The 16,666-nt window shown below is 42.7% G+C and overlaps 1 protein-coding gene across 2 annotated transcripts in view; it reads right to left on the bottom strand.

Moving 5' to 3' along the window:
- Positions 1-7,112: 7,112 nt before the first annotated feature.
- The window catches only part of unc93a (unc-93 homolog A), a 33,028-nt gene continuing 23,474 nt past the window's right edge, over positions 7,113-16,666 (bottom strand). Inside the window, exons 3-7 of one of the 2 annotated variants that reach the window (XM_055639450.1) lie at positions 16,292-16,426; positions 14,940-15,151; positions 11,606-11,741; positions 10,973-11,104; positions 7,113-7,737 (exon numbers count right to left, since the gene is read on the bottom strand). In XM_055639450.1, the coding sequence (XP_055495425.1) occupies positions 7,463-7,737; positions 10,973-11,104; positions 11,606-11,741; positions 14,940-15,151; positions 16,292-16,426 (890 nt within the window). In that variant the 3' untranslated portion in view covers positions 7,113-7,462. The remainder of the gene's footprint in view (positions 7,738-10,972; positions 11,105-11,605; positions 11,742-14,939; positions 15,152-16,291; positions 16,427-16,666) is intronic. The other variant, XM_055639449.1, reaches the window with a different exon arrangement.

The following is a 16,666-nucleotide window of genomic DNA, read 5'->3' as shown; positions in this document are numbered from 1 at the left end:
ATCAAAGTCTGAAGAAGGGTCCTGACCCGAAACCTCGCCTATAGGGTGATTTCATGAAATGTCACTGGAGCGTAGATCTTCACCCACGTGACCGCAAAATTTAACTGGGGTACAAACGTCACTTCCAGTACATGTTATTGATGCTAGAAACGCGAACTTTCAAACCTGTTAAAAACCGCGAAAACGAAAATATCGGGAATTATCGCGTTTGCCCACTGCATTTCATCAAAATTTCATCATTATTGATGTTTTGATGAAATACAGCGGGCAAACGCGATAAAATCCCGATATTTTCGAACTTTATATCTGCACGGCCAACAACTTCCGCTGTTATTTTCCCTTCAGCGCTCTCTTGTCTTTACCTTCGTTTTTCTTTATCTTCTGGACTCTAAAGTAAGATAACTGTGTCTCACGGTCTGCCCGACTGGCAGTTATTTACAGCTCAAAAACGGGCCTTTTTCGCGGTTTTTAACGGGTTGGAAAGTTCGCGTTTCTAGCATCAATAACATGTACTGGAAGTGACGTTTGTGCCCCAGTTAAATTTTGCGGTCACGTGGGTGAGGATCTATGCTCCAGTGACCTTTCGTGAAATCACCCTATTCACAAAGTGGAAACAAGGAACTGCTGATGCTGGTTTATACCAAAAAAGGATACAAACAGCTGGAGTTACTTTGGGTCGGGCAGCATCTCTGGAGACAAAGGGTGGGTGACGTTTCAGGTCTGAAGAAGCGTCCCCGAAACATCCATAACCCGCTGAATTACTCCAGTTCTTCGTGTGCATCTTTCATCACCTATCCATGTTCTCTAGTGATGCTGCCTGACCCGCTGAGTTTCTCCAGCACTTTGTGTATTTTTACTTGAAAACCAGCATTATGGTTCCTTGTTTCAACATAATCATAGACTTGTCCCACCCACCATTCCTTCTCCCGACCCCGTTGGGCAGAATATGTACGGGCAGAATTTGTAAAGTGTGCACCACCAGACTCGAACAGTTTCTTAAGGCTAGATAAAACAAACTGAAGATATGGATAGACAACATAATGGATCAGAATCTTTCCGACTGGTGTACACTCTATTTTATATAAACTTTATCTGCAACTCCAACCTTTTTTATCCATTTCATGTGTGAATATGCAGGGAATTCGGTACTTTGGGAAATGGCAGGTGTCTGTGAAAGACTGGGCTTCACTGATGGTGACAATACATTGCAAGGTGCTGGAGACCCATGTGACCTAGCTGTCGCCACCAAAGATTATATCCTCTATAATCTTTGGTCGCCACTAAGCCTGGACCTCTGAAGATGCTCCAAAATGCATCTGCCCATGTGACCCACCTGTTGCAACTAAATCTGGGTTCCTAAAGAGGTTTTTGTTATGTTTCAATACACTGGTACTCGTTCTGTGTCTAAGATTGGTTAGGGGAGTTTTATGTTTCTACTTTGTTTCTGTATCTTCCCGTGATTGGTCCAGAGGTGTTGCCTTAGTATGTTTCTACTTTGTAATACTTTGTTTTTGTGTACTGAATAGGTGCTGTAATTGGTCTAAAGGGGTTGCCTACCCCTGTACTTTCGAGCTGTTAGTTTCCCGCCACTGTATAAGGGTATATAGGGGTTATCGTTTTGTTGTGGTGGGTCGGTTGCTTTCCTTCTGTTCTGTTTACGCGAGGCTGCTGAAAAGGCTCGAGTGAGTGGATCCGAAGCCGGCTCTGCGGTGTTGTATACAAATAAAGAAGGATTTGGACTCCAGTGTTCGACTCAGTGGTTTACTGAACCAAATTAGGGAGAGAGTATTAGATCCAGAATTAACATTTGGGGGCTCGTCCGGGATCTCAACGGATTGCCAACACGAGTCTGCGGCAGAGGAGCTATATGGCCATACTAATGATCCAATTATATAATCCCCAAATCCCCATTCAATACCCTCCTTCATCCCATCGAGCAGTGTAATAATGTCATTTTGATGTTTGGTGATGTTACTAGTTCTGTCCTGAATTCCCATCATACATCTGTCTTTCACAATAGCACGCATCCCTCCCTCACGGGCCAACAGATAGTATAAGGTACTGGAAGAGAGAAGGTTGGTGACGGTGAGAAAGGGAGGGAAACATGGAATGGAAAGGTCCCCGGCTGTTGTACCTCTTGTGAACAGGTTCACCTACTTAGAAGCTGTCGGGACAGAAGACGTTATCACACTGAGCGGCGGACTGGCTTGCGAAGCAAAAAGGGCTGTTGAGCCAAAACCAAAGAGGCCAACGTCAGGCAACACTATTGTAGTTGGAGACTCCATTGTGAGAAGTGCGGACAGAGGTTTCTGCAGGAACAGACGGGATTTGAGGATGGTGTGCTGCCTTCCTGGTGCCAGCAGAGGCAGACTGGCCAGGGTGTCAGCTTGCCCGATGGCAAGTGGGCCCCTGATGAAGTGATAGCAAGTGATGCCAAGTGGGCCCCTGTTAAATGATAGCATTGTAGTTGTGGGTAGGCCCCCTTTGTCTCCTGGCAACCAATATTTTTAGACCCAGTCCGCCACTGGGTGCCAGGATCCAGGATGTCATGGACAGAGTGCAGAAAATCCTCAAGGACGAAGGTGAACAGCCGGAAGTGGTAGTGCATGTCGGCACAAACAATGTCGGAAAGAAGGGGATGGATATTCTGCAGCGTGACTTTCGAGAGCTCAGAAAAATGCTGATAAGCAGGATCTCCAAGGTTGTTATCTCCGGTTTGCTTCCAGTTCCTCGTGCTGGCGAGAGCAGGAACAGGGAGTTACGGGATCTGAATGTGTGGCTGAGAAACTGGTGCAGGGGGCAGGGATTCAGATTCTTAGATCACTGGGATCTGTTTTGGAGTAAGGGGGAACTGTACAAAAGTCAAGTCAAGTTTATTCGTCACATACACATACGAGATGTGCAGTGAAATGACAAGTGGCAATGCTCGCGGACTTTGTGCAAAAAGACAAACAAACAAACAACCAAACAAACTATAAACACAATCACATATTTTACATTTTAAATATTGTGGGCGGAAGGAAAAACGTTCAGTAAAGTTAGTCCCTGGTGAGATGGGAGTTTACAGTCCGAATGGGACGGATTGCATCTTAACAAGCGGGGGACCAGCATTCTGGCAGGCAGGTTTGCCACAGCTACACGGGTGGTTTTAAACTGAATAAGGGGGGGTGGGGTGTCAAATGGGATAGTCGAGGACGGAGTTAAAGGGAAAGAGAGTAAAGGGATGGTTAATGACCCCAGAATTAACGGGAAAGGAAGCTCACAAAGGGATAGGAGAGTATGGCCAAGTGTAATAGGGATCGATGTGAAAGGTGAGATGCGTAAGGAATTAAAAGTATTGTATATGAATGCGCGAAGTATAAGAAGTAAAATAGATGAGCTTGAGGCTCAGAGGTTGGTAGATATGTGGGGATTACTGAGACGTGGCTGCAGGAGGATCGGGCCTGGGAACTTAATATTCAGGGTTATACATCCTATAGAAAGGACAGGCAGGTGGGCAGAGGAGGGGGGTAGCTCTGCTGGTGAGGGATGGAATTCAATCCCTTGCGAGGGATTGACGAGGTAGAATCACTGGGGATTGAGTTGAGGAATTGTAAAGGCAAGAAGACACTAATTGGTGTTATCTACAGACCCCCAAATAGTAGCCCGGATGTAGGGTATAATTTGCAGCAGGAGTTAAAACTGGCATGTAACAAATGTAATGCCACTGTGGTGATGGGGGATTTCAATATGCAGGTAGACTGGGAAAATCAGGTTGGCTCAGGACCCCAAGAAAGAGAGTTTGGAGAATACCTCCGAGATGGATTCTTAGAGCAGCTTGTAATGGAGCCGACCAGAGAAAAGGCAATTCTGGATTTAGTAATCCCAATCTGGATTTAGTGTTGTCCAATGAACCAGATATGATAAGAGAACTCGGGGTAAAGGAACTGCTTGGAGGTAGTGATCATAATATGATTAGTTTTAATATGCAATTTGAGAAGGAGAACGTTAAATCGGAAGTGTCAGTGATGCAGTTGAACAAAGGGGACTACGAAGGCATGAGAGGGGAGCTGGCCAAGGTAGACTGGAAAGGGATCCTAGCAGGAATGACGGTGGAATAGCAATGGCAGGAATTTCTGGGCATAATCCAGAAGACGCAGGATCATTTCATTCAAGGAAGAAAGATTCTAAGGGGAGTAGGAGGCAACTGTGGCTGACAAGAGAAGTTAGGGTATAGAATAAAACTAAAAGTAAAGATGTATAACACAGCAAAGAGTAGCCGGAAGCCAGAGGATTGGGAAACTTTCATAGGACAACAGAAGGCAACAAAACGGGCAATGCGGGCTGAAAAGATGAAGTACGAAGGGAAGCTGGCCAGGAATATAAAGAAGGACAGTAAAAGCTTCTTTAGATATGTTAAGGGAAAAAGAGTAGCAAAGTCAAATGTGGGTCCCTTGAAGGCAGACACAGGTGAAATTATTATGGGCAACAAGGAAATGGCAGAAGAGTTGAATATGTACTTCGGATCTGTCTTCACTAAGGAAGACACAAACAATCTTTGTACTACTTTGTTTCTGTGTACTGAATAGGTGCTGTGATTGGTCCAAAGGGGTTGCCTCCCCCTGTACTTTTGCGCCGTTAGTTTCATGCCACTGCATAAAACTCGAAGTAAAGGAACCGCTTGGAGGTTATAAGGGTGATCTAACATAGAAACTGGCATGTTAAACCAATCTCATGTGCATGTACATGAGCAAAGTTATCTGCACTTCCATGAGCCTATCCAAAATCCTGTTAAATGCCCCGCGCATTAAACGTGGGTTACTTGAGCTGTGAGGCAGCAGTTCTATTAGCTGTGCAATTAGTTAATATACTGTGTCGGTCGGCAGGACTGGTAACCCGCCCAAAGGCTTGTCAATCTGCCCAAAGGCTCATCGGTCGGAGGAACCGGGAGGGAGCTGGAGACATCAGAAGCAAGGATGATAGGAGGGTCGTCGTCTTCTTCTTCTTCTTCTTCTTCTTCTTCTTCTTTTTCTTCTTCTTCTTCTTCTTTCTTCTTCTTCTTCTTCTTCTTCTTCTTCTTCTTCTTCCTCTTCCTCTTCCTCTTCCTCTTCCTCTTCCTCTTCCTCTTCATAGTTAGATCTCAAGCCGGGGTGTTGAGCAGCCAGGTTGTTGTCTCTGCGTCAATGTCTGCCAGGCCCTGAGCTCCATTTGGTGGGTGCTGGAGCAGACACTCTGGTTGGCTGTCCGTTGTTCTGCTCCGCATTCTCAGGCTGGGCTCTGTCGGAGCCCCCATCTCCACATGCTGGCATTGAAACACCCAACTCCAGTATGAAGTCTGTTGAGCTTCACCCATGCTCCTCTGGGGAGGTTTTATCCTACCAGATAAAAGCTGTCCAGGATAGGAGGGTGAACCGGGGTAATGCCTCCAATGCATTCAAGGTTGGCTGCAGGCGCCCTGGGACACATCAGTTCACTGGAACTGGCCCAGAACTCCGAGCGTGAGCAGACCAGACTTATGAACTATGAAAATTGGTGCCAAAACTGGCGGCGCCTGCATGTGTTATATATGCAAAAAGGATTTCACAGTGCAGTTGCATATGTGACAGATAAAACATCACTCATTGATCCATTGATTATACTGCATCATCCTTTCCCAAATCTATTGCACCCTCCACTCTGCGAATAATACTAGAGATTTCTTTAAATTTTCAGTTGCATCAAGTAGCTGATCTAAATTATATGTGGCTAAAGCCCTTTAAAACATCTGCTTTAAAATTTGGAGCAAGAAACAAGCTTCTGGAGAAACTCAGCAGGTCAGGCAGCATCTGTGGAGGCGCAGGGATAATTGACATGTCGGGTCGAGATCCTTCAATAGAACTGGATGGAGGTATATAGGAACACATTGTCATGGTGAGGATGTTTGATCCAGATTCCAGCATCAGCAGTCTTTCATGTCTCTATTAAATACTGTCCCTTTAACTCACCAACGGGTGCCGCCACTGCAGTGACTGGTCTTACCTTTCAGTTAGAGTTGATTCATGGGGGCCTTCTTTGTGTTCCAGCACATCAGCAGGGACTTTGAAGGCTTTCTTGCACTTTAATCCACTTCGTAGCACTTTCTTCAGCCTTTTTAATGCTTTTCCCACTAAATACAATTACCTGCTGCAAGTTTCCACAACATTTATTCCACAGAACAACAAATCGGAATCTCCAGTAAAACAGGCATCTGTGAAGCCCCCTCAGCCATTTTGTGTGCTAGCCTGAAGCAAAGCGCGTGATTGGCCAACTGGCAGACAACTCAATGTTAAACGTGCTTTGATTGGACTAAAAAATACCCAACATTTTTCCGTTTTTTCTCTAATTTAATAAAAATGTGCAAGTCTTCTTCATATCGAGTTTCAGGGGTGATTTATATAAATATTTTTACACAATATGTGAAAATTTCATGTAGTTTGGTGACTTGGGTCACGAAACTGCAGAATAAAGCTCCTCGGCCCACAGCCTATGTGTACATAAACACGACGAAATTTAATGAGGAGTGGATACTTGGAATGAAAAGTGAAATCTCTACCGAAATGGAAAAAAATCAGGGCTTTTGTGGGTCGGGTGTTGTCGTGGCAATGAATCAAAGGCTGGCAGCCTCAAGTCAGACAGACAGACAGCCAGGCAGACAGACAGACAGACAGACAGACAGACAGACAGACAGACAGATAGATAGATAGATTTCCTTCGCTCCATAGATGCTGCTGCACCCGCTGAGTTTCTCCAGCTTTTTTGTGTACCTTCTTGTGTCACATATTTTGATTTGACTGTCAATTTAATTTGTCAAATGTTTCCAACAAATTAACTATTTCATTTTAAACACAAACATTGATTAGACAGCTCTCCTGAAATAGTTTTTTTTGCACAGAAATACTTATGTTACCATTTAATTGTTAGTAATTTGTTTCTGGCCTCTATGTCACATGACTGGAACTTATTTAGGTAAATCTCCAATGCATAATAAATAATAAACAAAAGGATATTCAGTAAGCTGTGAAATAGTTTGATAATTGTGTGGATCTATATTAATAAGTCCTATTCAAGCCAATTGGATGTTGAACTTTAAAATGTTTATATTGTAAGATGCTGAAAAATTATTTTGACCCTTGTTCTGCAATTTAGACTGAACACGTTTAGTCTGCAAATAGCTCAATAACAGGTTCCATAAATAGATAAATTCTATGAACCATAAACTGTCCTTTTTCTGTCACTGTGCATCTGCTTGCATTTTAAGCACAATAAAGTGATTGTTAACTGTTTAATTATCTGATTCAGTTTAAGACTATTACAAAAATCAATCCTCAATTTATAGTCAATACAAGAGTTTTATTTTAAATATATATATATTTACAATTAGTAACTTACAAAATCACAGATTTAAAAAAAATGCTGATATTTGGTTATTAGTGGAAACAATGAAATAATAAATGAAAATCTGCCGTCAAAACTTTGTCTCAGAAATAATAGTATGTGTTTCTGAGCCACTTTCATGAACTTTCTCATCAATTTCCTGCCTCACTTTTGAGTATTCAAGGTATTCCACAACACCATACAAAATCATGCCTGTTAACAAGACTATCAATAAGATAATCAACTTGATCTTTATACAGATAAAGTTTGCATAAGCAAATGCTATAACAAATCCCACAGATTCCCACAACCGATAGTTGGCAAATGCTGCTTCTTTGTGTTCCAGAAATAACACTCCATAGAGGGCTTGAAGAAAAGAAACAAAATTATTAACATTATTCAAAGTCATCTTATTTTCAAGATCATCAGTGTTTCAATCTATTTTCTACTTGTTTTATCCCCAGACTAGTCTCATGCATAAAATCTCAATCAGGTTGATCCAATCTAGAACATACATTACAATGATTTTGATCCAATTCTTGTTTGAATGTGTTGAGATCCTGTTTGAAATCATTTTATTTAAATAATTTGTATTAAAATGTTCTCAATATAATGTGGATAAATGTAATCCACTTTGGTAGCAAGACAAGAAGGCAGATTATTATTTGAATGGTGTCAGATCAGGAAAAGGGGAGGTGCAATGAGACCAGGGTGTCCTTGTACACCAGTCACTGAAAGTAAGCATGCAGGAACAGCAGGCTGTAGGTGAGAAAGCAGATGGCATGTTGGCCTTCATAGTGAGAGGATTTGGGTATTGGAGCAAGGAGGTCCTATTGCAATGTACAGGGACCTGGTGAGACCACATCTGGAGTATTGTGTGCTGTTTTGGTCTCCTAATTTGAGGAAGGATATTCTTGCTATTGTGGGAGTTCACTGGGATGGTGGGACATATGATGAACGAATGGATCGACTGGGTTTATATTCACTGGAATTTAGGACCAAAGGGGATATAAGATTCTTAAGGGATTGGACAGATTAGATGCAGGAAAAAAAATTCCTGATGTTGGGGGAGTCCAGAACCAGGGGTCATAGTTTAAGAATAAGGGGTAGACCATTTAGGACTGAGATGAGGAAAAACGTTTTCACCCACAGAGATGTGAATCTGTGGAATTCTCTGCCACAGAAGGCAGTGGAGGCAAATGCACTGGATGTTTTCAAGAAAGAGTTTTCTTAGGGCTAATGGAATCAAGGGATATGGGGAAAAAGCAGGAACAGGATACTGATTTTGGATGACCAGCCATAATCATATTGAATGGCCCTGCTGGCTTAGAGAACCGAATGGCCTACTCCTGCACCTATTTTCTATGTTTCTAATCTAATTTTGATTATACAGTGCATTCAGAAGGTATTCAGACCCTTTCACCTTTTCCACATTTTGTTATGCTACAGCCTTATTCTAAAATGGATTAAATTCATTTTTTATCATCAATCCACACACAATATTCAAGAATGAAGAAGCGAAAACAGGTATTTAGACATTTTTGCAAAGTAATTAAAAATAAATAACTGAAATATAACATTTACATAAGAATTTCAGACCCTTTGCTATCTATCTATCTATCTATTTTAAAACTTTTAAAACTGTGTGTGTGTGTGTGTGTGTGTGTGTGTGTGTGTGTGTGTGTGTGTCTCCTCGAAAACCAGACGCCGAAACGGGGAAATGTTTACATATTTCAGTAGAGATTTTCCTTGTGATAGTAGAAATCCACTCCTCTATACATATGGTACATTATTTTCCTGAATTTTTAATTAAAATTGTTGACTAATCTGACCTTTTTTAAAAATCTGACCGCTGCCCAGCTGCTGATGTTACATTAACTGAAATTTTTACATCTCCTGGTAGAAAATTTCTGTACGATTTCAAAAATCCATTCCTCTATAAATTTGGTCAATTATTTCCTGAGATATTTAGTAAAGTTTATCACCAAACTGACATTTAAAAAAAATATAATGGTTGCCCAGCTGCTGACCTCACAATGCCTTTCCTCGTGCCCACTTCCCCACTCTTCCCCCTCTCTCCCTCCTCCCTCTCCTCTCTCCGCCCCTCTCTCCCCCCTCTCTCCCTCCTCCCCTACCCCTCCCACTTTCCCACTCTCCTCCACCACCCCCTGCAATAAAGATGGTTATCAAAAATTACAAGAGATCTTGATAATTTTTATCAATTCTCTCCTCATTTTATACACCTCTAGAAGATCACTCCTCTGTCTCTTGTGCTCCAAGGATTAAAGTCCTCGCCTGTCCAACCTCTCCTTATATAGCTCAGGCCTCAAGTCGTGGCAACATTCTCGTAAATCTTCTCTGCAAGCCCTCCAGCTTAACGACATATTTTCTATAGCAGAACTCCAAATGCAGCTTCACCGACGTCTTTAACAATATTGAAGTATCCGGATGAGTACTTCAATTGTCAAGGCATAGAACCAAGTGCAGACTAATGGGATTAATATAGATGAATGCATAAAAAAAGATACAGAGGGCCAAAGGGCCTGTTGTTGTGGTGTAAGATTCCGCACTAATCTCAGCTGAACAACCTAGGTTGCTTAAATTTTAAAGACCACAAAAATAACAATGCAGAATAGTTCCGGTAGGCGGCGCGACTCATGTCAGCAGCGGCCTCTGCAGCCCGTCCGCGTTTTTATTATTTTTGTCTATGTTTTTATGTAGTTTTTGTTATTTTTTGTTGGGGTGTGTGTGTATGTGGGGGGTGGGAGGGAGGGGGTAACTTTTAAATCTCTCCCTGCACGGTTGGGGCTGCAATATGGAGCGGCCTCCAACAGGAGAAGACCGGGGACTCTGGTGCTGACTCACCTCGTCGCGGAGCTGGCCGAGTCCGGAGCGGGTGGAGCGGTGGTGGAGCGCTGCTGCTACTGCTGCTGCGGCCCGACCTCCGGAGATTCGGAGGCTGCAACTGCGGGTCTGGCGGACGGCGGCACCGGGAGCCCGCGGGTCCCTGGAGGGAGACTGCTTTTCAGGGCTCCTGCAACGGCGACTTCCCCCGCCCGAGTTGCGGGGTTGAAGAGCTCCTGGAGCGGGGCCTGACATCACCGCCCCGCGCGGCTTGGAATGGCCGCGGGACTCTGCGAGCGCACGCCGGGGGCTCTAACACCAAGACCCGGTGTGCGACCTTGCATCACCCGGCGTGGCTTTAATGGCCGCGGGATAATCGCCATCGCCAGCCGGGGGCTTTGACTTTGACTCTGACATCGGGAGAGGGGAGGGGGGGGGGGGAGTGCAGTGGAGAGATAAGTTTTTTTGGCCTTCCATCACAGCGATGTGATGGATGTTTATGTAAAATGTAAATTATGTTGTGTCTTGGGTCTATTTGTTTGTAATGTATGGCTGCAGAAACGGCATTTCGTTTGGACCTCAAGGGGTCCAAATGACAATTAAATTGAATTAAAATTAAATTTTGTACCAAAAATTCAAATCTTAAACTTCAACTTACATAGGGTGATGCACAGTTCTTATTGAATATTTATCTTGCTATTGAATATTTAACTTCCATTTTGGCTGTCGCATTATCACTTATTATTTGTCATCTTACCGTTTGTCTGCGTCTGCCAAACAGCATCAGCCATTCCCCACAGCAGAGGAAACACAAAAAAAACTGGTAATTGATCCGGATGTGGTTTCCATAAAAGCATTGAAATTATTGATGCCAAATTAACAAGGGTTGCTGTAACAAGAAGCAAATAAGTGATTTTAGATGATTGTGGATCTTTTTATCTTATCATTAGAGACCTGAATTTAAAGTTTGTACCAATTTGTGGCAAGTAATTTATGCCTTTATGTGTACAAAGCACAGTTTGCTGAGAATGTTAAGCTACTCCAGAGAATTTGAGTTGATGGCTTGAACTTCTAGTAAATTTAACTACTAGTGATAATCCATCCCTTTTAATATAATTTGTGAGATTGTTGGTTGAACGATCATTACATCTATTTAAATTGAATGGATTTTTAAATTATAATGTTTAATATCTTTCCATGAAATTTCCCATTGGAATTGTTGCTGTAGCTCTGTGAACTATGTGTACAAGTTGTCTTACCTCTATGTCTGTGATTTTGCGTCAGAGAACAACAATGAATTAAAAGTAAGTAATTAACATGTTTTTTTTGATGGATTAAACTTTAACTATTCTTTTGAGTTTTGCCATTTAATGAAAGCACTTGAACTCACCAAAGAAGAACAGGGGAATACGTCCAGTATATTTTGCCAATTTTCCAAACGTTAAAGAAAAAATGGAGTTAGAGGCACCAAAGCAGATCATACAATAACCGACATATTGTATTCCAAGTGCACAGGTGATGTAGGCCTGGTAATAGAATTAAAAAAATTGTAGATAGACACAAAATGCCGGAGTAGCTCAACGGGACAGGCAGCATCTCTGGAGAGGAATGGGTGACGTTTCGGATCAACACCGTTCTTCAGACTGAGTCAGGGGAGTGGGAGGCAGAGGTATGGAAGGGCAAGGTGTGAGACAACAGGTCGAAGGGGACAATGATCAAGGAAAATGCAGAATGGTTCATTATTAGCTGAGGCAAAGGTGACAACAATCAGTAAAATGTAATCAGGAGGACAGTGAAACTAGTCAGAGAACTAGGATGGAGGAGGGACAGAGAGAGAGGAAAAGCAAGGGTTACTTGAAGTTAGTGAAGTCAATATTCATACTGTTGGGTTGTAAGCTGCACAAGCGAAATATGAGGTGCTGTTCCTCCAATTTGTGTTGGGTGGGCCTCACTCTGATAGTGGAGGAGAGCCAGGACAGAAAGGACAGTATGAGAATGGGGGTGGGATTTAAAGTGTTTAGTAACTGGGAGATCACATAGGCCCAGGCGGACTGAGCGGAGGTGTGCAGCAAAATAAATCGCCGAGCCTTTGCTTGGTCTCACGGATATATAGGAGTCCATGCCTGGAACAGCAAATACAGTAGATGAGGTTGGAGTAGGTGCAAGTGAACTTCTGCCTCACCTGAAAGGACTGTCGTGGTCCTTGGACGGAATCGGGGGAGGAGGTATAGGGACAGGCGTTGCATCTTCTGTGGTTGCAGGGGAAGGTCGCTGGGGACGGGTTGGTTTGGGTGAGAAGGGAGGAGTTAACCAGGGAGTTCTGGAGGGAACAGACTCAGCGGAAATGGGTGGAGATAGGAAGATGTGGCTACTGGTGGGATCCCATTGGAGGTGGCGACAATGTCGGAGGATTATGTGATGTATGCGGTGGCTGATGGGGTGAAAGGTGAGGACTTGGGGAACTCTGTCGCTGTTCTGACTGGGGGGGGGGGGCGGGAGGGGGAGCAAGAATGGAGCTGCAGGATACTGAGGAGACGGGTGTGGACCTCATTTATGATGGAAGAGAGGAACACCCGTTCCCTAAAAAATAAGGACATCTCAGATGCCCTGGTATGGAGCAGCTCGTCTTGGGCACAGATGCAGCATAGATGGAGGAATTGGGAGTAGGGGATAGAGTCTTTGCAGGAGGCAGGGTGGGAAGAAATGTAGTCTAGATAGCTGTGGGAAGCCTGTAGGTTTATAATAGATGGCAGTCGATAGTCTGTCTCCTGTGATGGAGACGGTGAGATCAAGAAACAGAAGGGAGATGTCGGAGATGGCCCAAGTGAATTTGAGTGCATGATGGAAATTAGTAGTGAAGTTAATGACGTCAGTGTGTTCTGCATGGGTGCAGGGGGTAGCGGAGATAGAGTTTGGGGATAGGGCCAGTGTATGCCTGGAACACGGATTGTTCGACATACCCTACAAAGAGGCAGGCATAGCTTGGGCCCATACGAGTGCTCATGGCTATGCCTTGGATTTGAAGTAAGGAGAAGTTGTTAAGAGTAAGGACCAGTTCCGCAACAAAGGTAGAGGGAGTTTGGCTAGTTCTGCAGTCGAGGAAAAACAGAGGACTTTTAGGCCTTTCTGGTAGGGGATGGAGGTGTAGATAGCTGAGTGGGGCCTGGAAAGCAGAAGTAATTGAAGCGCCAAAAGGGCACATGAGGTGTCTTGGACATAGGTCGGGAGGGATTGGACCTGTGGGGGATAGGATGGAGTTGGGGTATGTGGAAATTAATTCAGTGGAACAGAAGCGGACAGAAACAATGGGTCTGCTGGGGCAGTTCTGTTTATGGTTTTTGTGGAGAAGGTAAAAGCGGGCCGGAATGATAAGGTTAGAGACTGTGGAGCAGACAGCCGGAAGTGATAAAATCAGAAATGGTTTGTGAGATTATGGCCTGGTGCTCATCTGTGGTGTCATGGTCCAAGGATAAACAGGAGGAGGTATCGGAAGGCTGGCGCTTGGCCTTGGCGTGGTAGAGGTCAGTCCGCCACACAACCATGACATGTCCCTTGTCGGCAGGTTTGATGATAAAATTGTACGTCTGATTAAAGAATCTATATGTCAAGTTAAATATTTAAATAAAGTCATGTTGATTCTCTTGGGAATCTTGGAAAAAAAATGCAACTATTCCAAAAGCCTATTACGTGCTTGTCAAATTAAAATATATTAATTATGGTAACTATCAATTGCAACCTCAATCTGCTGTCAATAATCAAACAAGGTCAAATTAGCATCGGACAGCTGTTAGCAAAAATGTGTTCATCAATAGTCTTTCAGTGTCTGTTGGGTCTACATGTCTCCAGACTTTATTAAAATAGTCAATTTCATGGATAGCTGATGAAGTCATCACGGAACTTGTCAATTTTACCACGTTCTGCTTTGTTGGGCTGGTGTGTGGCTAGTTTAGGAGGTGGTGCAGTTTTCCTGCCATTTTATGGGCTTCAGATGTGCTGATGACAAAGAGACGAAAAGTTCTCAGTGCTATCATGAATGCCCCTCCTCCATTCTGAGGAATCATGGAACAGGTTTCCCTACAAGCTAACGGCAAGTTACACATTTCTAAAGAGCTTTGAAATCGTTATTGAATAATTTTTCTGCCCTGCTGGTAGTCTTTTGCTATTACTGAGCAATGCCTTTTTCATTAGTTTATACCTGTAGTTAGAAACACTAGCTATGTAGCTCATATCCCACAAGCATACACAGAGGCAGGAACACTGCTGCTCGGTGTTGTGCCGGACAGATTTTCATCTTGCAACATTCTTTTCCTTAGATAGCCAAAATTTGTGCTGGAAAATTGGGGATGGTGGTGAAATAGCTACTATAGTATGAAAAGTGGTCCATGTTTTCCAAGGTCTCACTGTGGATCTTTATTATTTGGAATAAACGTTTTTTTTACACACGAAGAGTGATGTGCACCTGGATTGGATTGCCGAGGCAGATACATTAGGGCATTTAAGCTTTCAGATTGGCACATGTAAGTGCAAGGAATAGAGGGGTATGAATCATATACAGGCAGATGAGATCAGTTTAACTTGGCACCATGTTTGGCACAAACATTGTGTGCTGAAGGACATGCTCCTGTTTTGTGCTGTTCTATGTTGCAAGTAAAACAAGGCCTAATGCATTATTTAATGCATTTAGATTGCTTAAATATATCAAACCGTGCTTTTAGAATTCGTACCTTTGTATAATCACCAGCAAGGAAACCCTGTTCAAACCCACTGTACATTGTCATGACAATGAGCAGAATCTGCCGTTTATCCTTCAAATGTGTTAACGTAGCCACAAAATGAGTACACACATTTATCTTCTGCGTTTTGAACTCATTCACTTCTTTCTTATCGAACTGGTCCAGAAAAATGGCAACAAAGATCACTCCACTTATGCCAACACCTACCAGTAGGACAAAACAACACAAAGCAGCATTAGTAAAAGCAGCCATAAAACGATTGGGGGCACTTCCTTCTGATATTTCATAATTTTAACAAGGACAGGAATTTTTTGTCGCATGGTTGTGATGGTGGACCATTCAATACAGAGACCAAATGAGTGAGAGGTGCTCACTGGCCTGGCCAAAGCATATAGATATTTCAATGCAAGACCCATCCTTCACAAAAAAGTTGCAGATTGCCACATTCAATGGTCCAAGCGTATTCACTGCAACTTTAAACAGCAACCATAAACGCTCAGTTAGGAAAGGCATTTTTGGAACCACCCAAATGTTATTCTTCGAATAATCATTCCCCTTTTACAACGTAGAACTAACACACCTAGGCCTTATTATACTGTGCTCAGTATATTATAAAGTCATACTGCACAAAACCAGTCCCTTCGACCCAACTTCCTGACCAAATGCCCCATCTAGCATAGTCCATTTGGTCCATATCCCAGTCTAAACCTTTCTATCCATGTACTTATACTTTAAATCAAAAAGTTAACGAAAATATTTTAATTTCTGCCTTTGACATGTGAATGAATTAAAATTTCAATGAACTACAATGGCAGTAGAATATATCTTAATTTTTTTTTGCAAAATTATATTCCCCATAGATTGCAGCACGATTTACAATAAAGGGGAATATAAAATTTCGGAGGCAGGGTTAATATAAACAAAGTCATGTGCAGTGTATGTATGACATGTTTTCACTTCACAGTTTATAGATGCTATCCTAATAGTAAAGATGTAGAACTAGGATTAATCCGATAACGCACACACACTATAAACTAAGCTTTGCAGAATCATTGGAGTTTTGTTGTGGATATAGAAACCATAGAAACATAGAAAATAGGTGCAGGAGTAGGCCATTCGACCCTTCGAGCCTGCACCGCCATTCAATATGATCATGACTGATCATCCGACTCAGTATCCTGTTCCTGCCTTCTCTCCATACCCCCTGATCCCTTTAGCCACAAGGGCCACATCTAACTCCCTCTTAAATATAGCCAATGAACTGGCCTCAACTACCTTCTGCGGCAGAGAGTTCCAGAGATTCACCACTCTCTGTTTGAAAAAACACATTATGTTCTACATACCAGTATAAATTCCTGAGAGAAGGTAAATTGTGGACGCTGGATAGCTGGCTTGTGTTACATTTTCATTGATTATTGAATCATACGCTGGGCAATTAGCAGCTCCACAGTATGATAAATGCTCATCAGTGATGTTGCCTGAAAGACAAAGAATATATTTAGTCAGATGAAAGGACACAAATTCAAATTTTGTTGCAACATTGTCTTGTAATTAACTCTTTATGTTACATTATTATACCAAGAGTTTGAGGATTTTTGAATGTGGTCATAGAGTATATACACAGCTTCAGCTTGCAACCCAGATTTAGTCAAATTAATAATGCAAATACTATTTTTGTTGTACATAGAAATGTATTTGTTTCATGTAAAGTAAGAGAT

The sequence above is a fragment of the Leucoraja erinacea genome, chromosome 8, assembly GCF_028641065.1.
Source record: "Leucoraja erinacea ecotype New England chromosome 8, Leri_hhj_1, whole genome shotgun sequence".
NCBI lineage: Eukaryota > Metazoa > Chordata > Chondrichthyes > Rajiformes > Rajidae > Leucoraja > Leucoraja erinaceus.
This window is presented reverse-complemented; position numbering and strand designations above follow the sequence as displayed.